The sequence below is a fragment of the Dipodomys ordii genome, unplaced genomic scaffold (genome assembly GCF_000151885.1).
Source record: "Dipodomys ordii isolate 6190 unplaced genomic scaffold, Dord_2.0 Scaffold39, whole genome shotgun sequence".
Taxonomy (NCBI): Eukaryota; Metazoa; Chordata; class Mammalia; order Rodentia; family Heteromyidae; genus Dipodomys; species Dipodomys ordii.
Genome location: NW_012267255.1, coordinates 12,391,231 through 12,418,315, shown reverse-complemented (window position 1 = coordinate 12,418,315; position 27,085 = coordinate 12,391,231). Strand labels below are relative to the sequence as shown.

At 38.8% G+C, this 27,085-nt stretch overlaps 1 protein-coding gene across 1 annotated transcript in view; it reads left to right on the top strand.

The window, feature by feature from the left end:
• The window catches only part of Gclm (glutamate-cysteine ligase, modifier subunit), a 25,284-nt gene extending 1,882 nt beyond the window's left edge, over window positions 1-23,402 (top strand). The window contains exons 2-8 of the mRNA XM_013018239.1: window positions 170-275; window positions 4,808-4,873; window positions 7,517-7,601; window positions 12,566-12,625; window positions 13,196-13,398; window positions 14,919-15,033; window positions 20,254-23,402. Coding sequence (XP_012873693.1) covers window positions 170-275; window positions 4,808-4,873; window positions 7,517-7,601; window positions 12,566-12,625; window positions 13,196-13,398; window positions 14,919-15,033; window positions 20,254-20,423 — 805 coding nt within the window. The 3' untranslated portion in view covers window positions 20,424-23,402. The remainder of the gene's footprint in view (window positions 1-169; window positions 276-4,807; window positions 4,874-7,516; window positions 7,602-12,565; window positions 12,626-13,195; window positions 13,399-14,918; window positions 15,034-20,253) is intronic.
• Window positions 23,403-27,085: the final 3,683 nt, after the last annotated feature.

Sequence of the window (27,085 nt, the reverse complement as noted above, 5' to 3'; positions counted from 1 at the left end):
CTCGGGAGGACGAACCTGGAGGGTGCTCTGCACCCCAGGACGCGGGGCTGCACCCCAGGACGCGGAGCTGCACCCCGTCTCCGACCCATAGGGAGGGAGGCAGGCAGGCGAGCCCCGCCCGGGGGTCCCCCCCACCTCCGGGCCCCTGGCCCCGCTCCTCCCGGTGAAGGAGCCCCGCCGAGGTCAGCGCGTGCTGGGCCACCGCGTATCCTTACGGCGTGGACGTGTACAGTGTTGACATTGGTCGCTCCGATGCTGCGAAGCGACTGGCTTTGGTATATAGAGAGGATGCTTTTTTTTCTTACTAGAAATTAATCTTCCTCTTTTTTCTTCTTTTTCTCTTTTTCTTTTTGCCTAGGTGCAACGGGCAGAGATTAATCTGGAATTATAGGATTGTGACATTGGTTGCTTTCCAATCCTGAGCCAGTAGTTAGCATTAACCTGCCACTTACAATGTCTAAGGCACATTTGTAATGTGGAACAATTTCAGCACTTTAAAAAAGAAAAGAAAGAGAAATGATGCATGCCAGGTTTTGTCGGTGGCTCATGCCTCTAAATTCTAGCTACTCAGGAGGCTGAGGTCTGAGGATCAGGGTTCGAAGCCAGTCTGGGCAGAAAGTCTGGAAAATTCGTCTCCAATTAACTATTCAAAAAACCGGAAGTTGAGCTTTGGGTCAAAGTGATAGAGTGCTAGCCTAGAGCCAAGGACAGGGCTTAGGCCTGAGTTCAAGCCTTACGACCAACTTTTTTTTTTTAATGCCAGTGAATGTGACCAGTTGTTATGTGTGAACTGAAAATAAGTGGGGTGTGATGGTACAAGAGAGAAGGAAACAGACTATAAAAATAATTATAAAAATAATAAGCCTTTAAATACAGGAGCTATGTGAAAGTTATGGTCTCTGCCTGTGTCTGCATAGCTTTAAAGATAGCACTTGAAGACACTCAACATACAGCTATTTATCTCCCAGTCACCTAGTTTGTGAGAAATACAAACAAATCTTGATGAAAGAATACATTTCTTTTTTCTTTTTAAAGTACTGGGGTTTGAACCCTGGCTGACACTCTATCACTTAAGCTAGGCCTCCAGTTCTTAGAAAACAAATTGCCTAAACTTTGTCATAATCTAAGTTACCAGCTGTAATGAGAAACTTTCTACTCTAAAAAGGTGGGAGCCAGCACTGTTCAGATGAGAATTCTTTTTTTTGGGGGGGGGGTCCGATTGTGGGGCCTGAACTCTGGGCCTGGGCGCTGTCCCTCAGCTCAAGACTAGTGCTCTACCACTTGAGCCACAGCACCACTTCCTGCTTTTTTCTTTTTGCTTATGTGGTGCTGAGGAATCGAACCCAGGGCCTCAGGCATGCAAGGCAAGCGCTCTACCACTGAGCCACCTTCCCAGTCCCAGATGAGAATTCTTGATAGTAACTTTAATCTGTACCAGAATCCAATCGTGTCCTGTGTTCAGGCTCCAGCTAGGTTTGTATGTGTTGCTTAAACCATCCCACTTTCTTCCAAAGGGAAGTATTTATTTGGTACACTCACCCTTAGTTTCTTCCCTCACTAATCATGATTATTCAGCATAGCATTATGCATGTATTTTGATGAGACTGGGTAAAATTTTCTCTTATCTCACCATGACACACTCTGATGTAGTTTATAGAGTTTTTGAGTACAAAACAGTAAGAAATACATTTTACTCATGCAGTTCATAGTTTTATACTTACATGTATATATCAATACATTAAAAAAAAAAACAAATATCTGACCAAAAGCTGTCAGTCATTGTATACTGTGTTTCTATTTTTTCCGACCATTTTATTTATTTTTTTTTAATTTTTTATTTTTTTGGGTCTGGTTGTGGGGCCTGAACTCTGGGCCTGGGCGCTGGCTGTCTCTAAGCTCTTCAGCTCAAGGCTAGCGCTCTACCACTTGAGCCACAGCGCCACTTCTGGCTTTTTTCTTTTTGCTTATGTGGTGCTGAGGAATCGAACACAGGACCTCATGCATGCAAGGCAAGCGCTCTACCACTGAGCGACCTTCTCAGCCCCCGACCATTTTATTTTGGGGGAAAAAAATTGATTCACAGTTTGAAATTTTTGTTCACAGGACTACTTTTAGTTTTTGGTGTTTTGTTTGTGATGCTTCATAAGAATAGGACAAAATTGGAGAAACTAGACAAAGCTGAGGGTAATACTCCCAAAAAGTGGCAAGATGTTGTCTGGAAACTGACACCTTTTGAACAGGATAAATGTGTTTCATTTTTGTGTATAGGACTAACTACCAGAGCTCCAAATTGAGAAATGTATTTGAAAAGTGTCAGCTTTTTTAAAGAGATTTAAGAAACTGAGAAAAAAAATCACTCATAATTAAAACAAATATACTCATTGGATAGAGTTTAATTTCTCTAAAAGGCCTAGTTACCTTTTTTTTAATTCTATGACCTCTGCCAAGATAACTTTTGTGTTTAGTTAAAATCTTATTAAATATTGAATTTATTTATTATTAGGTCTTAAACTTTGAACTCCAGGCTTCCAGACACTCGCTGTTGGCATTCACTTCCAGCTTTCTGCTGGATAGTTGAATATGAGTGGATTTATCTATAGGGGCCTGCCTTTGAACCTGAGTCCTATGAGCCTCTAGTACTTTGCCTTAAATTTTTTATTTATTTTGGCAGTGCTGAGGATCTAAAACTTACGGAAATTTCTTTGTTGTGAGGGTATTTGACCGGTCATGTGGAATTTTTCAAATTGATCTAGCCATAGGCTAAACTGTGGTGATATTTATCTTTAGTGATAGTGTGTGTTTCTAAGAATGAAGAAAAACGGGAAACAAGTGCCAAGGTTAATGTTCTGACAGTATAAATGCTATTTACAAGATTGAAGATCACTTAGTAGTGTAGTGAATCTCTCAAGTAATGAAATAATTTTGTGTAAGTTTTCCAGAATCCAAGATAAATCAAATGTATGTGTTTAGAAAACAGGCCAATATATATTTTTTTAATTTTGTGCTGTACCTGGTGCTTGAACTCAGGGCCTGAGTACTCTCCTTGAGCTTTTTTGCTAGTGCTCTACCACATGAGCCACAGCTCTCCTAGCTTTTTGGTGATTAATTGGAGATAAGAATCTCAGTCTTGGGCTGGGAAGGTGGCTCAGTGGTAGAGTGCTTGCCTTGCATGCATGAGGCCCTGGGTTTGATTCCTCAGCACCACATAAGCAAAAAGAAAAAAAGCCAGAAGTGGCGCTGTGGCTCAAGTGATAGAGCGCTAGCCTTGAGCTGAAGAGCTGAGGGACAGCACCCAGGCCCAAAGTTCAGGCCCCACGACCAGACCCAAAAAAAAAAAAATTAAAAAATAAAAAGAATCTCAGACTTTCCTGCCCTAGGGCTGACTCCAAACCAGAACCCACTGATCTCAGCCTCCTTAGTAGTAAGGATATTGATTGAACAGGAGCCACCTTGCCCTGCCCTGCCACCTTTCTCATTTTGGATTGAGGAAATCTTCCCTGAAAGTCTTACATAGTTAATGAATCATCTCAGATTTGAGTCAGAGAACCCTTGATAGAATTGTTAACTTCTAATTTGTCCTGCTACCTTTCACATTCACTAAATAATTCCCCCTCTTAGTTCCATTCTCTTCCCCTCTAATTTTTGCAAATATGAGAAAATAGAGAATACTAGCCTTTGTGAGACTGGCTCATTTCACTTGACATATTGAACTCTAATTCTACCCTTTTTCCTGCATACTTCAATAGGTGTGTGTGTGTGTGTGTGTGTGTGTGTGTGTGTGTGTATGTGTGTGTGTGTGTGTGTGTGTATGTGTGTGTGTGTGTTGAGGGAATAAAACTTTATTGCTTATATACACATTAAACTTTCTGATTTTTAGGTGAGTAATTCTGTGTGAGAGTGTTATCAACCAATTTTTTAGTCTACTGATGAGTTTGATTATAAATATACCTAACAAAAAGATACAGGCCTTATATTTTGAATTCAAGTGGATTATTGTAGGTAGCACAGGAATTATTGTTTCAGCTTGTCAATCTTAACCTAGGTGATTCTGTACTTTTTTTTTTTTTGTCGGTCATGGATCTTAAACTCTAGGCCTGGGCACTGTCTCTGTGCTCTTTAGCTCAAGGTTAGTGCTCTACCACTTGAGCCACAGAACCACTTCCAACTTTCTGGTGCTTAATTGGAGATTTATGGGCATGATGTTCCTGCCCAGGCTGGCTTTGAGCTGTGATCCTTAGATCTCAGCCTCCTGAGTAGCTAGGATTACAGGCGTGAGCCACCTACGCCCAGCTGGTTCTGTACTCTTAAATGGATAAATGACTTGTTCCTTGTATTATCTGTATTAAGTTAACTTTTGTCAGAAGCAGTCATCATTTAGATAATGAGTTCAGAAGTTTATGGCTAGAACAACTGTGTTCAGGGCCTGCATGTAGTTACTCATTCCTTTTTTTCATTGATTGCTCAGAGTGCAAACCCCGTGACTCTGGGTTATCTTTAAGGCATTGATTTAAAATTGCTAGAGTTGGATAATTAATGTTTATAAATCACTTTAGTCATGGAACAGCATATTTTCTAATTAATAGACACTAGAGTGCCTGGCATGTATGAGCATAAATATTTTGGGAAATTTTTGTTCTATCATATGTGTATAGGTCTTCACTAATTAAGTGAATATACTTGGATTACTACCAAGTAAGTTCAAAATACGCTGACATGAGACAGAATATAAACTAATATATCCTTATTGTACAAGTATGAGGATAGAAGAGCCATTAGTTAACCTTTTAAAAATGCATTCTTTTTGCAGCTTCGAGATTGTATCCAAAAGACCTTGAATGAATGGAGTTCCCAAATCAGCCCAGATTTGGTCAGGGTAAGTGAAATGGGCATGCAGATATGATACAGGATAAAAGAGAAGTAAAGTGAGCAGGAAGTGAATATCTTCAGTTTGGGGAGGGAAGTCAAATAGGCAATTAGCCCTTAAATCCCTTGTGGCTCTTTTGACATGCTAGCAATCTGATCTGTAGGAATGGGTATAAAGCATAAAATTCACTCTTAAACTAGCATTCCTCTGCTCAGTTCCCATCCTAGTGTCCTCACTCCAGTGTCATTCCAGTTGACATTTGTTCTAGTAGAGGAATGATTATCCAATGGCTTGGTTGGTAGATTGCTTTGTAGAATATTACACCCTGGAAATATAGTCACTAGAAATAATTTTTAAATGTTAGTTTCTGATGAAATAATAAGGAACTATATTCCATTAAATGCTAAGATATGACTGAAATGTTAATATATAAAATACCCATCTAAAACTACTCTGATAACATAGCCAAAGGTTCCTATCAAATACAAACTGAATGTCCTAGAAAAACTTGTTTTGTTGGGTACACTACAAGTTTATAACTTTATAGCTGTCGATGTCTGATTAATCTGTGTCTGAATCAGGATGCACTCTACATATGCATGATTTTATCAGCTCTGAACTCCAGATTTATGCCAGTATTGTGATGTGCTCATGAACTATGGGAAAGTATTTTCTGTTTGCTTCATTAAATGTTATTATGTTTTTAACTGACATATTAACATTGGTCATCCTCATAACATTATTCACTAGAATGCAGTAGAATGGTCCTTTTTATTGCATTCAGGTAAAGATACATTTTGGTTAAACATGTTTGTTGATTACAAAACAAAATAGATTCTTGTCATATGACCCAGCAATGTTGCTCTTGATATGTGTCCAGAGGATCTGAAATTTCTGTCCACAAAACAGCATGTAGGTATTTGTAGCAGATTGAAGTAATCAAGGTATCCCTCAACATATTAATAGATAAAACTATGGTGTGCCGACAATAGAATATTACTCAGTGACAGAAGTTAGCTATCAAACCATGAGTATGAAGGAACCTTAAATGCATATTATTAAAAAAAAAGAAGTCAAATTTGAAAAGACAACAGTGTGATATTCCAACTATTTAACATTAAGGAAAGTAAATCTATGGAGATAGTAAGTAACAAGGACCTTGGTTTCAGGAGTAGATGGTAGGGAAGGATGAACAGGTGGGACACAGCATTTTATGGCCATGTCACTACTCTGTGATACTGTAATGGTGAATGTACGTCATTGTATATTTGTCCACACTAATAGAACGTATAACATCAAGAGCAAACTCTAGGACAAACTGGACTTTGGTGATTGTGATGAATATGTGTACACTCATCAGTACAAATTACCACTCTGGTGAGGATGTTGATAATAGGAGGAAATGGATGAGTTCAAAAAGGAGGTAAATTAAAAATCCCTTATCTCAATATTGTTGTGAACCTAAAAGAGTCTACTAAAGACATAAATCCATTTACAGGTTAAAGGTCAGTGACATTAAAATCCAAGTCATGGAAGTGGTTTTGTGGCTCAAGTGGTAGAACACTAGCCTTCAGCTGGAGTTGAGGGACAGCGCCCAGGCCCAGAGTTCAAGACCCAAGACTGACAAAAAAAAAATTAAAATCTAAAGCAATGAAAACTATTTTTTTGAGTTTATAATTAAGCCAAGGTCTCATGCCCTAACTATGGGATAGAAAGGCTGAGAATGAGAGGATTGAGGTTGCAGGCCAGCCCAGGCAAAAAAGTCCAACAGACTCCATCACAACCAAAGAAGCTAGCTATGATTGTATGTTCCTGTTATCCTAGCTACAATAGGAAGCATAATATAGGTGGATTGGAGCCCCAACAAAAATCGAGACCTTACTTAGCCAGCTGGGTGCTGATGGTTCATGCCCGTAATCCTAGCTATGCAGGAGGCTGAGAACCTAGGATCTCAGTTTGAAGCCAGCCTGTGCAAAAAAGTCTGTGATACTCTTATCTCCAATTAGCCAGCAAAAAGCTGGAAGTGAAGTGTGGCTCAAGTGGTAGAATGCCAGCCTTGAGTGAAAAAGTCAAGTGAGGTCATGAGGCCCTGAATTCAAGCTCCAGTACTAGCATTGGTGGGGGGAGGGGGGGGAAGGCGTTTCAGAATAACCAGTGCAGGAGTTGGAGGCATGAATGAAAGTAGCAGGTACCTAGTTAAGAGTCCCAGTCTCAGACCAGAAAGAAAAAATAACCATCGCAAAATAGGGCTAGAAACATGACTCAGTGGTAGAGAGTTTGCCTACTAAAGGTAAGGCCCTGAGTTTAAATCCTCAGTACTACAAATATGTACATATGCTTAATATAGAAACTTTCAGGTTTCTAATGTTACTGCAAATGAATTTTTAAAAGTAAGATTACTATGCTAATATTTACGACTCCTCACCTTCTTGTTTATTTTTAATTTTTGTGAGTCAGGCATCCTGATCAAAGTAAGGTATTTTTTCATACAAAATAAGAACACATAGCATTTTACCTTTATATCACAGTTTTACATAAGTAAAGAATCCTTTTGTCTTATGAGTTCTTTTCAAACACTTTATAGACAATAGAAAATTTTGTGATCAGAAACATTAATTTGTATTTATTACAAGTATCCTATGTTTGTTATAGGAGTTTCCAGATGTCTTGGAATGCACTGTATCTCATGCAATAGAAAAGATAAATCCCGATGAGAGAGAAGAAATGAAAGTTTCTGGTAAAGTCCAGCCTTTAAATTCATTCTCTTGTACAGTGGGAGTGTAGTGAGTGTCGTCAGACGTGGGACAGGCCTTCCTTTGCTCCTGGTAACAGGTCTTTGTGGGAATATGAACACTTCTTAGCATAACTCTAATGTTGACTCTTTAAGGTACTTATAGGAAGTCAGTGCTGACTGCTTTAGTGGAGTCAAAGTAAAACTTAACTTCCTGTTCTTCAAATAATTTATGTGTATTTACAACAATGAAAAGGTTAAGGTAGAAGAAATAAAAAGACTTGAGAGCACTCTACTTTAAGCAAACACAGGCCTTTCCTTCCTGGGGAGATACTAGTAAGCACTACTTAAGTTGCCTGGAGTAATAGAACAAGTTACATTTAACCACATGCAGTGACTACAGTAACAGAAGTGAAAGCTGTGCTGTTATGGCCCTAAGCATGTAGTCAGCTTAGCAAAGTCATTGAAAGCTGGAATTCCTGAATATGTAATTCTGCTAGTATATTTTCACACTACCAAGTATTTAATCCATCTGCAACTTAACTTCTTCATATGTAAAATGGGATGGATTCAGTGAAATAACATGAGAAGCTCATGCTGACATAGTAATTACCACAAAGTAAGTGCTAGGTAGCTATTATTAACATTGTTATTGTTGTGGCCATTGCTAATCATTGAGATGGGCATGCATCTGAGTTAGGGCTGAGGCACTAGTGGTTCATACATGTAATCCTAGCTTCAAAGGGAAGTGGAAAACAGGAGGATTGTGACTTAAGGCCTTCCTAGGCAATCAAAAGCATGGCACATTGATATTTGCCTAACATTCCAATTATGTGGGAGGCGAAGGTGTGGAAGATCACAAGCTCAAGCTAAAAAATTCCTATCAGAACAGCAGAAGTTGAGTGTGGTTGCAAATGTCAGTCACCCCAGCTACAGAAGGAAGCGTAAATAAGTGGATTGTAGTCTAGGCTGGCCAGGGCAAAAAAACATGACTCTATCTCAATAACAACCAAAGCAAAAAGGGCGGGGGGGGGGGGAGGATGGAGGTGTGGCTCAAGAAGTAGAGCATCTGCCTGGCAAGACTAAAGCCCTGATGTCAAAATAACGACAGTACAAGCAGGCGCGGGTGGCTCACACCTGTAATCCTAGCTACTCAGAAGGCTGAGATCTAAGGATCTCGGTTCAAAGCCAGCCCGGTCAGGAAAAGCCATGAGACTCTTTATCTCCAATAAACCACTCAGAAAACCGGAAGTGGCACTGTGGCTCAAGTGGTAGAGCACTAGCCTTGAGTTGAAGAGCTGAGGGACAGTGGCCAAGCCCAGAGTTCAAGCCCCACAACCAACATAAAAAAAAATGACAGTGCAGCCAAAAAAAAGAAAAGAATAGTGCAAAAAGAAGGAAGAAAATGATCAGGACCATTGTTTTCTGATCCCAATAATAACTATTTAGTGTCTTGCTTTATGTCAGACACTGCACTTGTCATTTTATGGATATTATTTCCTCATATAATTATCAAGGCTTGCAAGGTAGATCTCTTACTCCTATAACATAAGTGACATAAATAACTTGAGATTTGTCATATAGCTGGATGTGTTGGCACACACCTATAGACCCAACTGCATAGAAGTCTAAGACAGAGGAATACTGAACCCAGGAATTTGAAGCCAGCCTTGTCAGCTAGTTAGAAAAAAAAAAAAAGTGGTCATGCTACCGGTAGTTGCTTGACTAATTCTCACAGGCATGCCTAACTCCAAAATCCGTATCTTTTTGTTAATTTCACATTGCTGTCTGTGTAAGAAAGTAAAATGAATATTCCCTCTGTAATCCATCATGATGTAAATTCATCTTAAGATCTCTCACGAGTCAGGTAGTTCTTAGTTACTGTAGTGCTTGAGATTTTTGATGGGTTTTGCTCCCCCTCTTCCTAAACAGTCTTCATCCTTCAGAGAAGCTGTTTCTGATGGCATAAATTCATAAATTGAGGGATAGTGGTGGGGTCTCATAATATGATTATGGGAGTTATAATTGGATCAAATTAGTAAATATTGACCTATTTGATAAGGGACCTATATTGGTTTTTCAAGGGAAAGCATTTTAGAAAGACTAACAGTAGGGGCTGGGAAGGTGGCTCAGTGGTAGAGCGTTTGCCTTGCATGCCTGAGGCCCTGGGTTCGATTCCTCAGCACCACATAAGCAAAAAAGAAAAAAAGCTGGAAGTGGCGCTGTGGCTCAAGTGGTAGAGCGCTAGCCTTGAGCTGAAGAGCTGAGGGACAGTGCCCAGGCCCAGAGTTCAGGCCCCACAACCGGACCCCCCCCCCAAAAAAAAAGACTAACAGTAGAAAAGGAACAACTGGGCACCAGTAGCTCACACCTGTAATCATAGGTACTCACGAGGCTGAGATCTGAAGATGGGAGTTTGAAGCAGCCCAGGTAGAAAAGTCCCCCTGAGATTCTTACCTTCAATCGACCACTCAAAAACGAAGTGGCACTGCGACTCAAAATGGTAGGGCACTAGCTTTGAGCAAAAAAGGGCTCAGGCCCTGAGTTCAAGCCCCATGACCCACCAAAAGAAAATGGGAGGGTGGCTCAGTGGTAGAGTGCTTGCCTTGCACATCTGAAGCCTTGGGTTCAATTCCTCAGCACTATATAAGCAGAAAAAGCCAGAAGTGGCCCTGTGGCTCAAGTAGTAGAGTGCTAGCCTTGAGCTGAAGAGCTGATGGACAGCACACAGACCCAGAGTTCAGGCCCATGACCAGCAAAAAAAGGAGAGAGAGAAAAGAAGGAACAATGATAAGGAATGCACAAGAACATTGCTACATAAGTTAAATGCTCATCTCATCACTTTAAATAAAATAAAGGTACTACATTATCCTGTTTGCCCATTCTCCTTTCTCCTACAATTCCCACCTGTTTATCTATTGAGTAAACTTAGATTTTTTTTTTTTTTTTTGCCAGTGCTAGGACTTAAACTCAAGGCCTAAGCTCTGTCCCTGAGCTCTTTTGCTCAAGGCTAGCACTCTATCACTTTGAGCCTCATGGACTTCCTTCCTGGGCTGGCTTCAAATCTCAATCATCACATCTCAGCCTCCTGAGTAGCTAATAGCTAAGATTACAGGTGTGACACCAGTACCATGAATTTAGACTTTTGAACAGTGAATATAATATAAAAGTTAAGTTTAAGCTGGGCACCGGTGGCTCACGCCTGTAATCTTAGCTACTCAGGAGGCTGAGATCTGAGGATCGAGGTTCAAAGCCAGCCCGGGCAGGAAAGAAACTCCGTGAAACTCTTTACCTCCAATAAACCATCGGAAAACTGGAAGTGGCACTGTAGCTCAAGTGGTAAAGCACTAGCCTTGAGCTGAAGAGCTGAGGGACAGCGCTCAAGCCCAGAGTTCAAGCCCCACAACCGATTAAAAAAAAAAACAACAGATTGAGTTTCCTTTATCTGAAATGCTTGAGATTCAAAGTAATGGGGATTTCAGAGGTTTGGGGGTTTTAGACTAAACTGGTGAACCAGACCACCATCTTCTTTAAAGTAGATGCTCAATATAATTCAACCATAACAATAAACCAATTTAAAAATAGAAAAAAAAAGTTATAACCTGCTTCTTATTGCTAAAACCTAGAATATAATATCTGAAAATGATTGTATTAGAAAGGTAATATTGTAGTTTTTTTTTTTCAATTTTCTTCTCATGTATTTTTTTTTGTCAGTCGTGGGGCTTGAACTCTGGCCTTGGGCGCTGTCCCTGTGCTCTTCAGCTCAAGGAGAGCACTCTACCGATTGAGCCACTGCATCACTTCCAGTTTTCTGAGTGGTTTATTGGAGATAGAAGTCTCACGGACTTTCCTGCCCGGGCTGGCTTTGAACCTCGATCCTCAGACCTCAGCCTCCTGAATAGCTAGGATTACAGGCGTAAGCCACCGGCACCTGGCCTCCTCTCATCTTTTTAATTTCGTTTTTGTATAGATTTTAGTTTATTGAGCACTGTGTTTATTTTATGGTTTATTTTCTCCATTAATGTTAATTCACAAAAATTACATTTCAGCTGGATGTGGTGGTGCAGTATCTATAATTCTAGTACTCAAGAGAGGCTGAAGCTGGAGGATTTCCAGTTCAAGGCTAGCCTGGGCTACATAGTGAAATCCCATCTCAAAAAAAGCAATTTTTTATATATGTGTGTGCACATTTATGCACATATATATGTATATGACATATTACACACTTAAGTAATTAAGCTCTTTATCTGAGCTGCTTTGTAATAAATGCAAAATTAATACTTGATTTTTTTTTTTTTTGGTCCAGTCATGGGGCCTGAACTCTGGGCCTGGGCGCTGTCCCTCAGCTCTTCAGCTCAAGGCTAGCGCTCTACCACTTGAGCCACAGCGCCACTTCCGGCTTTTTTCTTTTTGCTTATGTGGTGCTGAGGAATCGAACCCAGGGCCTCTGGCATGCAAGGCATGCGCTCTACCACTGAGCCACCTTCCCAGCCCTTAATACTTGATTTTATTAGTAAACATTTGTTGGACAGCTACCATATGATTTTAAAACTATAGTGGAAATTATGTTTAAAATAAAAAATGTAAAATTACATGATTAGGAAAGCTGGGCACTAGTGATTCCCACCTGTAATCCTAGCTACTCAGGAGGCTGAGATCTAAGGATCATGGTTCAAAGTCAGCCCAGGCAGGAAAATCTGTGAGACTTTTATCTCGTTCACCACCAGTAAACCAGAAATGGAGCTGTGGCTCAAAGTGGCAAAGCGCTACCCATAAGTGAAAAAGCTCACAGACAGCATCCAGGCCCTGAGTTCAAGCCCCATGACCTAAAAAAATAAAAAATTATGTGATCAAGAAAGGAAAAATAATTCAGGATTATCTATATGTTAATATTATATATTGATATTGATATATAGTAGTAAGATGTGTGCCCAAATGGAGTAATCAGTTTTGTTTTCTTTGCTACCCAGCAAAACTGTTCATTGTGGGATCAAATTCCTCATCATCAACTAGAAATGCAGTTGACATGGGTAAGCAAAAATTAAAACATTTTTCTTAATAGTGAACTTCAAATTTGTGTATAACTTGTGATCAGCTCTAGGTAAAAAGGAGAATAAGCTGATTCTAGTTTTACCTTTTAAAGTTCTAGCATCATTTCTTAAGCCGTCTATTGAATTGTATTGAATTATATAGGTTCATATTTTGGTTAAAAATAGAAAAGTAAGCTGGGTGCCCATGTCTTACTCCTGTAATGCTAGCTACTCAGGAGGCTGAGATCAAAGCCAGCTTAGTCAGAAAAACCTGTGAGACTCTTATCTCCTATTAATCACCAAAAAGACAGAAGTGGATCTGTACTCATGTTAGAGCGCCAGCCTCGAGAACAGGAAAACTAGAGCAGGGAAAGTAGGTTCTTGCTATTTTTTTTTAAGATGAAAATGTTCCAAATTATGAAGTAATTATTTCATAATTTAGAAAATTAGTTATTTAGAAAAGAAGTGAATGATCTGGATGGTATTCAGTGGAATACCTGTGGACATTAGTGCTACTTGTTTTTATTATATAAAAAACATCCATCCTTTGTTTCTTTATCCTCTTGCCAGCCTGTTCAGTCCTTGGAGTTGCACAGCTGGATTCTGTGATCATTGCTTCACCGCCTATTGAAGATGGAGTTAATCTTTCCTTGGAGCATTTACAGCCTTACTGGGAAGAATTAGAAAACTTAGTTCAAAGCAAGAAAATTGTTGCTATAGGAACATCTGACCTAGACAAAACACAATTGGAGCAGCTGTATCAGTGGGCACAGGTAAAAGATGGCCAAACTCTGAGCCCTCTGAGAAGGAACTTGACTTTCCACCTTTGCTACATACTTTGAGCCTTATGCACATAGTATATGCCTACTGTGGGAATCTCTTCCAAACATGGGCGCTGTGAGGCCTGAAAGTTTTGGGTAGTTGAAGGTTTTTAATAGAGCTGAATATTAATCCCATTTAAAAAATGATAATTGGGACTGGGAAGGTGGCTCAGTGGTAGAGCGCTTGCCTTGCATGCATGAGGCCCTGGGTTCGATTCCCCAGCACCACATAAGCAAAAAGAAAAAAAGCTGGAAGTGGCGCTGTGGTTCAAGCGGTAGAGCACAAGCCTTGAGCTGAAAAGCTTAGGGACAGTGCCCAGGCCCAGAGTTCAGGCCCACGACTGGACCCAAAGGAAAAAAAAAATGATAATTGATGGAGGTATGGCAATTGCCCAGCTGTACACAGTGTGAGGTCCTGAGTTCAAATCCCAATTCTACCCAAAAAAACAAAACAAAAAAAAAAGGCATTAGAAAATGTGTGATGAGCCTGGCACTGTTGGCTCTCGCCTGTAATCTGAGCTATTCAGGAGGCTGAGATTTGAGGATCTTAGTTCAAAGGCAGCCCAGACAGGAAAATCTGTGAGACTCTTTATCTCCAATTAACCATGGGAAAAGTTGAAGCAGTGCTGTGGCTGAAAGTGGTAGAGAGTTAGCCTTGTAATAATCTATTAAATTACCAGGGAAGTTATTTGTACTTTCTTTTATTTCATTCTGAGCCACCACCATTGCCTCCTTTTTTTTCTTTTCTTTTTTCTTTGTTTTGTTCATAAAGGAAAGGTGTTTAGTTCATGATTCTGGTTTTTTTTTTTTTTTTTTGTCGGTCTGGGCTTGAGCGCTGTCCCTGTGCTCTTCAGCTCAAGGCGAGCGCTCTACCGCTTGAGCCACAGCACCACTTCCTAGTTCATGATTCTGAAGGCTAGAAGATCAGATGACTGCCTCTGGTGAGCCTTAGCCTTCTTCATAAAGCTTTCAGAGTTTCTTACAGGCAAGAACATCATTGACTTAATAGGTAGATATGGCAAGAAATAGCTGGATAGACTTAGATGATCCAGGATTTATCTAAAAATCTACCAGTGCAACTACTGTAAGTTACCTGATTCATTTTCAAAATCTGTGATTATTAGCCATATTTTACATTTTGGTACCAAAAGTTCCTACTCATATTTGATCCTTTACCTTTAACATGTGTGCCCAGCACACTTAAAATTATGTTTATTTCCATGGCAGATGTACTAGATTGCTAAACAGTTCTAACAGGAAATGTTTGTAGCACTGTATTGTATTTTTCTTCCTCCTAGAGCTATCTAAATATTAACCTAGATTTGAGAAGCACAGGTTAGTGAAAATATTCATGTAAATATGAAGCATTGTAGAATGTGATTTTTCACATATGCTAAAATTAAGCCCTGTATTGCTTATTACATCCTACTTTCTGTTTTATTTAAAGACTTCATGATTTTATTTTCTTCTAGGTAAAACCAAATAGTAACCAAGTTAATCTTGCCTCCTGCTGTGTAATGCCACCTGATTTGACTGCGTTTGCTAAACAGTTTGATATACAACTACTGACTCACAATGATCCAAAAGGTAAGACTGATTGTTTTCTCTTATAGAGATTAATCACAAACTTTTGTCTTGACAGGAACTACTTGCTGATGGTCTAGAGAAATGTTGCTCAGTGGTACAGGGCTTGCCTAGCATGTGCAAGGCCCTGTATTCTTCCCCAGCATGGGAAATTTAATTTTGAATGTGTGCAGTGATAAATTAGGATGTTGTTGTCTAGATCTAGTCCTTTTCTTTTTTTGTGTGCCAGTCCTAGGTCTTCAACTCAGGACCTGGTTGCTATCCTTGAGCTTTTGTGCTTAAGCCACAGCTCCACTTGTTCTTTTGTAGTTAATTAGATCAGAGTTTCCTGGACTTTCCTGCTTGGGCTGGCTTTGAACCTTGATTCTCAGATCTCAGCTTCAAAATTTAAGGGCATCATGAGAGGAATCAAGTACTTTGTTAATCACCACTATTAAGACATATCTATGAGCCAGGCACTGGTGGCCCATACCTATAATCCCAGTTATTCAGTTATTCCCAGCCCCTGCAGGGAAGTCTATGAGACTCTTATCTCCACTAAAATTCCAAAAAAGCTGGAAGTGGAGCTGTGATTCAAGTAGTAGGGTGCTAGCCTTGAGCAAAGGAAGCTTAGGGACAGTACCCAGGCCTGAGTTCAAGCCCTAGAACTGGCAAAAAGGAAAAAAAGAAAAGACATATATATGGTGCAGTCAGAAACATTATTTGATGATTAATGAGAATGGCTTGTATACTTTCTGTAATTGTTGGGGTTCCTTTCTTTTTTGTTTTTATTACTGGAGCTTGAACTCAGGTCCTCAAAATTCTCTCTATGCTTTCTTATTCACAGCTGTTACTCTACCACTTAAGCCATGTCTCTTACCTCGTTAGCATTTTTGCTAGTTTACTAGATACGGAGTCTCTCATACTTTTCTGTCCAGGCTAATTTTGAACTATAATCTTCCAGGTCTTGGCCTCCTGTATAACCAGGATAATTGTAAGTGGGATTCACCAGCACTGGGCTAGAAAGAAACTTTTTTTTTTTATCAATACTGCAAAATAAGAAGGTTGGAGAAAAAAAGTTTGACATAACTTACAAGTAAAAATATTTCAAAGGGGCTGTTTGTTTACTATTTTTTTCATATAAGGAAATTTTGGTTATAAGTGGGAAATGTTAAAGTTTTAAATCTGACTTTTTTGTAGAGATTCTATTTCAATAAATACTGGAAGAAAAGTTTGGAGGTATAGTTCAGTGATAGATTGCTTGCATAGCACTCACAAGGTTTGATATCCAGCACTGACATGTATATATAAGTGTATGTATACATATGTATATATAGAAAACATTTAAGCAGAACATTCAGCTTTTACTGTCATGTCTAAAAACATAGCATACTATGGGTGAACTGAGTTTTTTTTTCACATTAATTCTGAATAACCTAAGAACTCTACTATTTATCAGCCCAATCTCATTTTTATACTGTTCCATCAGAAGAAGAGGAGGCATTTTAGTAGTTATTACTTTTAAATGCCAGATACTATGCTAAGTGCCTTAGAGAGACAATCTATAATCTTTACAATAACTAAAACTGTACATTTAATCAATTATGAGACAGAGCCTCAAAGTTTAAGAAACTAGCCACCACCTACCTGGCATAAGACAAACTTTGAACCTAGACTTAGGTTCTGTATGAATTCAGAACTCATCCACAGTACTGTACTTACTATCTTCCTGATTTACAATTTGTGTTGTATTATTGCAGTCTGAAAACTTTAACTTGTATATTTCCATGTAAATGACAAAAAAATAAGATGCTGTAGTGACTTGCTTCCCTCCTCCAGTAAAAGCTTTTGCAAGCAAATCAGTAGGTTCATTAAAATAATGTTAGTGGGCCAGGTACCAGTGGCTTATGCCTGTAATCCTAGCTATTCAGGAAAGTGAGATCTAAGGATCACATTTCAAAGCCAGGCCAAATAAGAAAGTCTGTGCGACTCTTACCTCCAATTAACTCCCAAAAAGCCAAAAGTAGAGGTGTAGCTCAAGTGGTAGGGCGCTAACCTTGAGCATGAAATCTCAGGGACAGCACCCAGACCCTGAGTTCAAGCTTCAGGCCTGGCACCCAAAAAGACCCATAATAATAATACAATAAAAAGTCTGAGTTGCTATGATGATTTATTTTGAGATATAAGCCAGTATTTCTATAACTGGCACATATAACATCGTGGAGCTGTTTACATGTATGTGTATTTGTTTAAATAACTCCTACCTTTTTTTTCCAATAGGTAATATGAAAAGTCTGGTAATTTATTTCTATATATCTACATATTGGCTTTTAGATTATGTGCAAATATGTCATTATTGTTGCAAAATATCACATGTTTATGAGGAGAGGGATTTTTTTCATGTTCTTATATTACTATTTGATATGTGCTTGTCTTTTTTTGTTTGTTTTGGTTCTAAACCTGGATAGACTTTACAAACTAATTCCATGTATGAATATTCAGACAACTGGCTCTATAAAGCAGTTCATTTGATTCTTCATGTTTACTTCTGAAGAGTGAACAGAGTTGGATAAATTTTAAAATATATAATTAGTAAATAACAGTTTTCAGATTTGTGTTATTTTTATTTTAAGCAACTAAGTTGTAAAATAATTAACTCCTAAAATAGAATTTTGTTAATATTTTATGTGAAGGTCCTCCATTCTAAAATTGCCCTTCTTCCTCAGAATAGATGGGGTTTTTTTTCTTCATTACCCACTGTCCTACAAGTTAGAGTGGCTTAACCACCCACAATAAGGGTAAAACTATGAGATAGATGATTCTGACTTTTTTCCCCAATCATGAGGGTCTTTTTTTGTTGTTTTATGTTTTTTCCTGGTTTTCTGGTGGTTAATTGGAGATAAGAGTCTCATGACTTTTCCTACTTTGATTGTTTTCCAACTGCAATCCTCAGACCTCAGCCTCTGGAGTAGCTAGGATTACAGGTGTGATATACTAGCACCGGTTTTGTTTTTGTTTTAATTTAGTTACTTAGTTGGTCGTGGGGCTTGAACTCTGGGCCTGGGTGTTTTCCCTAAGCTCTTCAGCTCAAGGCTAGTGCTCTACCACTTGAGCCACAGCACCACTTCCTTATTTTATTTTTTATATTTTTAAACATTATTTTTATGTCAGTTTGTGGTTCTCGCTATAGAAACTTATCCCTTTTCATTTGCTTTCTTCTCCTTCCATTCCCATTAATTCTAATCTGTATCATACTACTCTCTCAAGGACCTCTTCTTATTACTCTATAACCAATTCCCTTTTAATAATGCTTTTCTAGTAGATATTTGTTTTCTATTTGTGTAAACTGTTTAATATCTGTGTGATCTTAGGTAAGTTATCTTTACTTCTCACTGTTTTCCCTATAAACGTAGGGGCACAATAGTGGCTAACACATTGAGCTAACATGTGGGCTAAATGAATTCATATATAGTACTTACCTAGAAAAATGTCTGGCAAGGGCTGGGAATGTGGCTTAGTGGTAGAGTGCTTGCCTAGCATGCATGAAGTCCTGGGTTCAATTCCTCAATACCACATAAACAGAAAAGCCCAAAGTGTCACCATGGCTCAAGTGGTAGAGTGCTAGCCTTGAGCAAAAGAAGCTCAGGGACAGTGTCCAGGCTGAGTTCAAACCCTAGGACTGGCAAAAAAAAAAAAAAAGTCTGGCACAAAATAAGGCTGAGAGGTGGGGCATAGCCCAAGCAGTAGACTGATCTAAGTTCAAAACGCAGTACCACATTTTTTAAAAATACCTAAAATTTACTGAGCATCTACTATTAATATGATACTGGTTCTAGTATCATAACAGTTTACTTGGAGGTAGGTGGGGCTTTAGCATCTGAAATCATACCTATTGTATGGTTGTCCTGACCCTCATGGAATTTTTCCATCTTGATTGATTGATTCAACAGACATTTGAGCACCAGCCAAGTACCTAGCATTATTTTGGGTACTAGACATACATTACCAAAATCAGAAAACTCCAGTCATCAAAGAATGTATATACTAATAGGAGGACATAGATAATAAAATAAGTAGGAAAAATGGTAAATGGTAAATGCTGTGGGCAAAGTTGGCAAAAGAAGGAAAAGAGTGCATTCTTAGGGGTGATAGTTTTAGATAGGATGGTAAGGGAAGCCTTTACCATTAACCAGAGATTTCAAGAAAAGAATACACCACATGAATACCAGGCAGAAGAGTATGCAGGGAAGAGAGGATACCTGTCAGAGCCCCCGCGGTGGGAATGTAAGATTTTCAGATACATGAAGGTCAGAGGGAGTCAACTCATTCTATAAAACCTAATGTATTTATTTTCCACACATACTATATTTTCCCATTATTAAATATTTTATAAATTATTTTAAATAACACTACTATATATATTTAGAGAGGCCCACACACCCAGAAAAAAAGTTGTAAGAAAATACTTGGTAACGGAAATGATGTATTGTCTTCAACTAGTAAGGTTATGAGTATTTTTCCTCTTTTTACTTCCTGTATTTTCCCTTGTTGTCCATTAGAACTCCCTGGAGATCTTCAAAAAACACAAATGTCCAGGTTCTACTTCACCAGAAGTTACCATTAAATAGGATAGGTAATAGCACTAGACACTGAGGTAAACAATATTCTATTTTATATTTAGTTCTGGGGCTGGGAAGGTGACTCAGTGTTAAGAGTGCTTGCCTCACATGCATGAGGCCCTGGATTCGATTCCCCCGCACCACATAAACAGAAAAGGCCACAAGTGGTGCTGTGGCTTAAGTGGTAGAGTGCTAGCCTTGAGCTGAAGAGCTGAGGGACAGCACCCAGGCCCAGAGTCCAGGACCCATGACTGACAAAAAAATAAGTTGTGTGTGTGTGTGTTCACTTCTGGAGTGCTTCTTTTCTTGTGTTTAAATGCTTACCTACATAAAAAGTGCTTCTGACTAGGCCAGTGGGTCACGCCTGTAACCCTAGCTACTAAGGAGGCCAAGATCTGAGGATCACGTTTTGAAGCCAGCCCAGACAGAAAAGTCCTCTTGAGACTCTTACTACTGAAAAATGAGAAATGGTTCTGTAGTTCAAAGTGATAAAGCACTAGCCCTGAGCAAAAGAGCTCAGGGACACCACCCAGATGGCCCTGAATTCAAGCCCCACCAACAAAAAAAAAAAAAAAGTGCATTTGTTTTCAAACTTAATTTGGGGTTTTGTTCATTGTTGTTTTAGAGCTGCTTTCTGAAGCAACTTTCCAAGAAGCTCTTCAGGAGAGCATTCCTGACATCCAGGCACAGGAATGGGTGCCACTGTGGCTGCTGAGATACTCCGTCATTGTGAAAAGTAGAGGGATTATCAAATCAAAAGGCTACATTTTGCAAGCCAAAAGAAGGGGTTCTTAACTACAGCTTGGGTCATCTTAATTTGCAGATCTGTATTTTTCTTGAATATAAGATAAAATTGAAATGTATAAAAATCTAGCTGTTGCCTATAAAAAGTGTCATTGAGGCAAATATTCTTCAATCTTTTTTTTGGCAGTATGTTGTCTGTCAAGTTTTGAATACTTCTCGTGCCTCCTTATCAGTCCACTCACATGAACTATTATTTTCATTAAGCTATTATTTTCTAATTGAAATCTATATAGAAAATACTTACAATATATTTTCCTTTATTTTTATGAGTAACAGAAATCAAGAAGATTGGTTGTTAGATATATTTTGGCTTAGTATCAGGGTAATGTACATACATATTTTTATTTCCAAAATTCATTAATTGCTTCTACTCTGTAGTATAACTAAGCAATTTAATTACAATTGTTAAACAAATATTGGAAGATATTTTTCCTGTTATTGATAAAATAATTTTTTCTCAGAATAACTGGAGCAGCTGGGATCTACTAGTGAGGTAAATAAAATTCATTCTTCAATACATGAATGAAACAAAAATTTTTTATGTGTCCTTCCTTGCAGTTTAGTTACAATGCTATAACCATGTATTCTTGTATTTCTCTTCCTATTAGTTAGAGACACACCAAAGTAAGTCTAGAAAAGGGATTAGAAATTTCAAAATTATCATTTAAGTGTTTTACAAATGTAGTTCTTATTGTCTACAGATTTTCTACATTTCTTAATCAATCCTTGGTATATCGCTATTCATTCAGGGATACCTGAGTCAATTGCACGTGCCATGTGCATAGCACTTTGGGCTCTGAAGAGAAGGACACAGGGGCCACAGATTAAGTTGTAAAACATGACATATTTGTTCCCCATTAGTAACTGACCTGAAGGGACTAAAACCAGACAAAGATGAGAGGGAAAAAAATCTTTGATATAATTCAGGGCCAACATTGTCTATTGAAACAACTTTGTTTGAGATGTCGTCTTAAACTTTATTTCGTTTTTGTGCTGGGAACTGAATCCAGATCCTTGTATATGCTAAGCACATACTCTAGCACTAAACTACATCCACCTTACTCTTAACTACTTTAAAACAGAACAATGTAATCAAAACTTTAGAGCTAAAACTCAGTAATTCAGTTAATTTCTCACTAGTTTAAAAAATAGAAAATTACAAATAAATACTTTTGATATATACTAAGGGTCTTCTTTGCTTATAAATGTTTATCTATGACTGAAGCAATTTAAACATTTTTTAAACCTCTTGTACCAATATTTTAAAACCTAGGCCAAATAAAATTATTTTTGTTCAATTTTTTTCATCTTAGGGAAAAGAACTGTGGTTCCATATTCAAAATACAGTAGAACCCTTGCCTAAGAAAGCTTTTGTGACTTACTGGTTAGATAATTTAAACATTAGAATTATAATGTGAAAACTGATTTACCTGCTAAAACTTGTTTAGACTTTGCGCTACTTAAAGCCTTCTAGTCTTTCTATAAATTGTGTGCAGTATTATTAAATATAATTTGGAAATGTACAATTTTTTCATATAAGTCTTCACATGCCCATTTTATTTTAAGATCTGTGCGATGAACTGGCTGTGCTATTTTGATGGGGAACTTTAATATCACATTTATTATCTTTTAAAATCTAGGCCTTAAAAGCTGTATATTTTGAAGAATTATTTTGAAAATTGGGCAGGAAACCCTTATATTACTAGTGTATCCAAATGTCAGCAGGAGTTTTTGTGACCTCCCTCTTCCACTTTTGAAAAAGAAACATCATAAATTCATTTTTGTGAAGGGGATCATATATAGAATTTTCTTTATCTTTATTTTTTCAGAGCTGAGGACCAAATTCAGGGCCTTGCACTTGCCAGGCAAGTGCTCTTCCACTGAGCTAAATCCCTAACCCCATGTATAGAATTTTCAAATTAGCTTTTTCATTCCTGTTTTACTCTCTATAACCTTACTTAATGACACTTTAAAGGCCTTACAATTTTTCAGGCTGATGTTCATAGAACTCTTTTCATGAACTTTCAGAATATGGTCATTACTTTTCAGATATTTAAGGACAATATTTAAAAGCCATAAAATGAAGAGTGGGTAATAGTACAGATAATTGCTTAAAACTGAAAGCTAAGTTATCAATAGTGTACATCACAGATACGTTTACTGGGATGATATGAATGCAATGACCTGAGGCAAAAAGAATATATATATATATATATTTAATTTTTCCCAGTAAATAAGCTATAGCTTATTACACTTCCAAAATACACTAGAGCCTTACTTTAACACAATGTACTGTGACTTGGAATTTGTTTTACAATGAAACTACCTTGAATTCCCATGGAAGAAATCATACTCACCAGAAGAACCAACTGTTTTGTATGAATGGTTCTGACTTTTTTTACACCAGAGCTAAGTAGATCTTAATCTTCAGTGACTGAAGGTCTAAGGCTCATTTAATTATGTCTCTGTAAGATTTTCTTCCTAGGTTTTCCACTTGGTGTTTGTGGTCGTTGGAAATGTAAACAACTGATATATTCATTGTATATTATATTGGCTGACAATTCCTCTTTCTGCCAAATGTACCTTTAGAGAAATATGAAACTGTTTTAATGAGAGCTTAAATCATTTGTGTCATTGTTTTCATACTCAATACGCCAACTTAGGCTTCTAAACCTTTTTTTCATCATTAACTTATGTACCACATCTTATTATACCTGTCTTTTCCCCATAAAAATGGTGATGAGATATGTAGATTTTATTTTTTAAAATATGTAACATGACTTTTATTAATACTTTCACAGTTTTCAGAAGTAGAGATACATTCAGAAGGGAAAGTGTTTTAAATTAGATCATCTTATGTGTCCGTAGCAGTGTACTAAAAGATTAATGGCAAAATTATTATTTAAATATCTACTATTTTTACTTTTTCCTATTATGAACTGAACTAAAATAAAACGTGAGTTGTATGTTTTTAAATTGAGTTATTTCAGTAGTTGCTAGCATCCTAGAGCATTACATTGTTTGTGAACTATTTGAACTTAACCTTAGTATGACTTGAAAATTACCGGGTTACAAATAAGCCATAACGTTCATTCTGCAGGGCATCAGTGGCTCACGCCTGGAATCCTAGCTACTCAGGAGGCTGAGATCTGAGGATCGTGGTTTAAAGCCATCCCAGGCAGAAAAGTCTATGAGACAAATCTCCAATAAACTACTCAGAGAAAGCTGGAAGTAGCTCTATGACTCAAGTGATAGAGTACTAGCCTTGAGCACAAAGAGGCTCAGGAACAGGGCCAAGGCCCTGAGTTCAAAACCCCGGGACCATAAAAAAAAAAATTTACTCAGAGATTTACCACATGCCACCTATGAGCTTAGGTACTTTCAAGATGCTACTGATGGACAGAAATGAAAGACAATGCCTGTCTCTGAAGAGCAACTAGAGTATTTGCTGGGTGCATGAAAAATAGCAATACAAAGCTGTATCTGTTGGTGACAGTGGGGAAGAGGACTAGGGTATGTGAAAGGAAATGGGGCAGGCTAAGGATAAAGGTTTTCCTTAAGGAATTAGCCTTAGGGTAGAGCCAAAGCACAAGGTTTGTTATACATTATAAGCAGAGGCCCTTGTCTGGTTTGCAAATACTCTTTCATTGAATGATGAAGCAATTTATATGCAGACTTAAAATTCAGTGAGAACACTCTTCAAAAGCTTGTTCTTAGCAGAAAGCAATGGCTTCTGTTAAGAGTGAACAAGGTTGGAAAAGCCACATTTTATGAGACTAAAACATGCCCTATCCCCTACATGTATATCAGGACATGGCCATGTTTAGTTCTACTTCAATGTCAAAATGTGTCTCAGCACTGCCTGAATTGTGTGCCACACATGATTTTGGTGTGCCTTTTGATCCCTTATATTAAGATTCATGTTTTACCATAAGCATTACTTACTTTGATTCGGCTCTTTCTCTTGCCTTGATTCTCTGCCTTAGCTCAGGCCTAAAGTTACACCAATCAGTTATAGACTGCAACCTCTATAAAATTATAAGCCAAAATAAATCTTTTGTTCCCTTTAGTTGTTTATCTGAGGTATTTTGCTAACATGGGCAGTAACATTAACATTATAGAATTCTAAGCTGCAGAATATCTTTCCTCAGCACCTTGGCAATGCTGACATCCAGCACTTACATTCTTGAAAATCTGGATTTCCCTTACTATAAGTAACCTGTTCATTCATCCTTTCCCCCTGTCTCTCTACCTCTCTGGTTCCTTTTTTTCCCTTAATTTAAAATTTCCACTGATTTTGATGTGTATGGAACTACAGCAAAGCATGAAAAATGAACTGGCTGCCAATTTTTCTTGCAATGGATCACTTAGTGTGGTGAAGCTGTGGGACTTTTCTTTGCTTACCAGTCTTTGAGTCTTTTTTTTCTTTTTCTTAGTAGTACTAAGAATTGAACTCATGGCCTTGAGCTTGGTAGGCCAGTGCTTTATTTGCTGGCTGCAAAGTTTTGTAACGACACAAAACAGATAGTGGTGAACAAATTGTCTTAAGCACAAAATATATTCTTTGAAAGACAAAAAAAATGGAAATGCAAGTCACAAATTTATATATACTTGCAATATAGCCACACACCTACAGCTCCAGCCTATAAGCTTAGCTACTTAGGAGACTGAGATTTGAGGATGGTGGTTTGAAGCCACCCAGGCAGAAAGATTGTATGGCTTATCTCTAACTACCAAAAAGCTGAAAATGGATCTGTAGCTAGAGTGCCAGCCTTAAAATACAAAAACTCAGGGGAGGGGCTGGGAAGGTGGCTCAGTGGTAGAGCTCTTGCCTTACATGCATGAGGCCCTGGATTCGATTCCTCAGCACCACATAAGCAAAAAAGAAAAAAAGCCGGAAGTGGCGCTGTGGCTCAAGTGGTAGAGTGCTAGCCTTGAGCTGAAGAGCTGAGGGGCAGCGCCCAGGCCAAGAGTTCAGGCCCCACGACTGGACCAAAAAAAAAAACTCAGGGGATGCCTAGGTCCTAAGTTCAGGCCCTAGGACCAACACATGCACACACACACACACATCCTTAGAATACATACTTAGATTTAAGAAAACTGCACATGATTTTTTAAATTGAGCTTCAAAATATACTAACAGTAAGAAGACAACCCCCAAAATGGTAGACATTTTTGTAAATTATATCTGGTAAGCTCTTATATCCAAAATATGTAGACATTTTACAACTTAAGATTACCCAATAAAAATAGACAAGAAATTAAAGCAGCCTCTTCTTCAAAGACATTGGAATAGATCATAAGAACACTAAAAGGTATTCGATATCATTAGTCATCAGGGGGAGATGCAAATTAAATCACTAAAACAGAGTTCTAACAACAACCAACAATACCAAACATAGGTGAGGATGTTCAAAAAGCAGAACTCATTGGGCGCCGGTGGCTCACGCCTGTAATCCTAACTTTTCAGGAGGCTGAGGATCAAGGTTCAAAGCCAGCCCGGACTGCCAGAGAAACTTAATCTCAAATAAACCACTAGAAAACCGGAAGTGGTGCTGTGGCTCGTGGTAGAGTGCTTGCCCTGAGCTGAAGAGTGCAGGGACAGCACCGAGACCCAGAGTTCAAGCCCCATGACCGACCAAAAAAAACAAAAACCTCTCATAATGCTGGTGGGAATGTAAATGTACAATCACTATGAAAAAAATACACTTGCATTTCTTACAAAGCAAAATATGTACAATTAGCCATCTAACTCAACAATTCCATTCCCAAAGATTTGTTTTCAAGAGAATAGATGCAAGAATCGTGAACGTTTGTAGCAGCTTTACTCATCGTACTTGGGGACAATTCACTTATCAACAGGTGAATGGACAAATGAGTTATATAGTTTTACAACAGGAAGCGGAGCTGTGGCTCAAAGTGGTAGAGCACTGGCCTCGAGCGAAAAAGCTCAGGGACAGAGTCCAGGCTCTGACTCCAAGCCTCATGATAGGGCTGGGTTCCACACCGGGGTCCATCCCAAGGCCTCCAGGTCAGAAGCCTCCTGGTTCCTTGACACTTGGGACTTGCCAAAGGCAGCTCATGAAGGAGAAAGCAAGAGGCAAGCCAGCCTTCGTTAAACGTCAGCTAGAAAGGGAAATGGGCCCTTTTTGCCACATTGTTTTCGTTGTAATGACTAAATACAGCTCACCTTTAAGGGACCTGAAGGCCAGGAGATGGGATCAAGCTCCATAAGTTGTCGAAAGCCTTTTCTCTGTTATGCCAAATTATGGGGGCTGAATAGAAAGGGATAAATGGAGCGTTGTGGGGTCTTGCTGTTTTGTTTTTTTCGGTTTGCAAAAGCCGAGGACAGAGGCCCTTGACAATCTGGGGTCGACGTCGGTCTCGCCTCCCACCACGCGGAAGCCAGCCCGACATCCGGGAACTGGAGCGCTGCCTCCACCTCCACCACCCGGGCCGGGGTGGGCGTGGCAAAGCCAGGCCCGAGATTCTCACGGGCTGCGAGATCTGCTCGGGAAACCCCTGCTGGGCTCATCTCTGACGCACTTCCGGAGCGCGGGCGCAGGGAATCCGGCGGCGGCTGCCAGGGATCCGGGAGCAGAGGCATGGTCCTCACCAGGTCTTCCCGGCGTGAGGCCGGGGTTTCAGGCCCT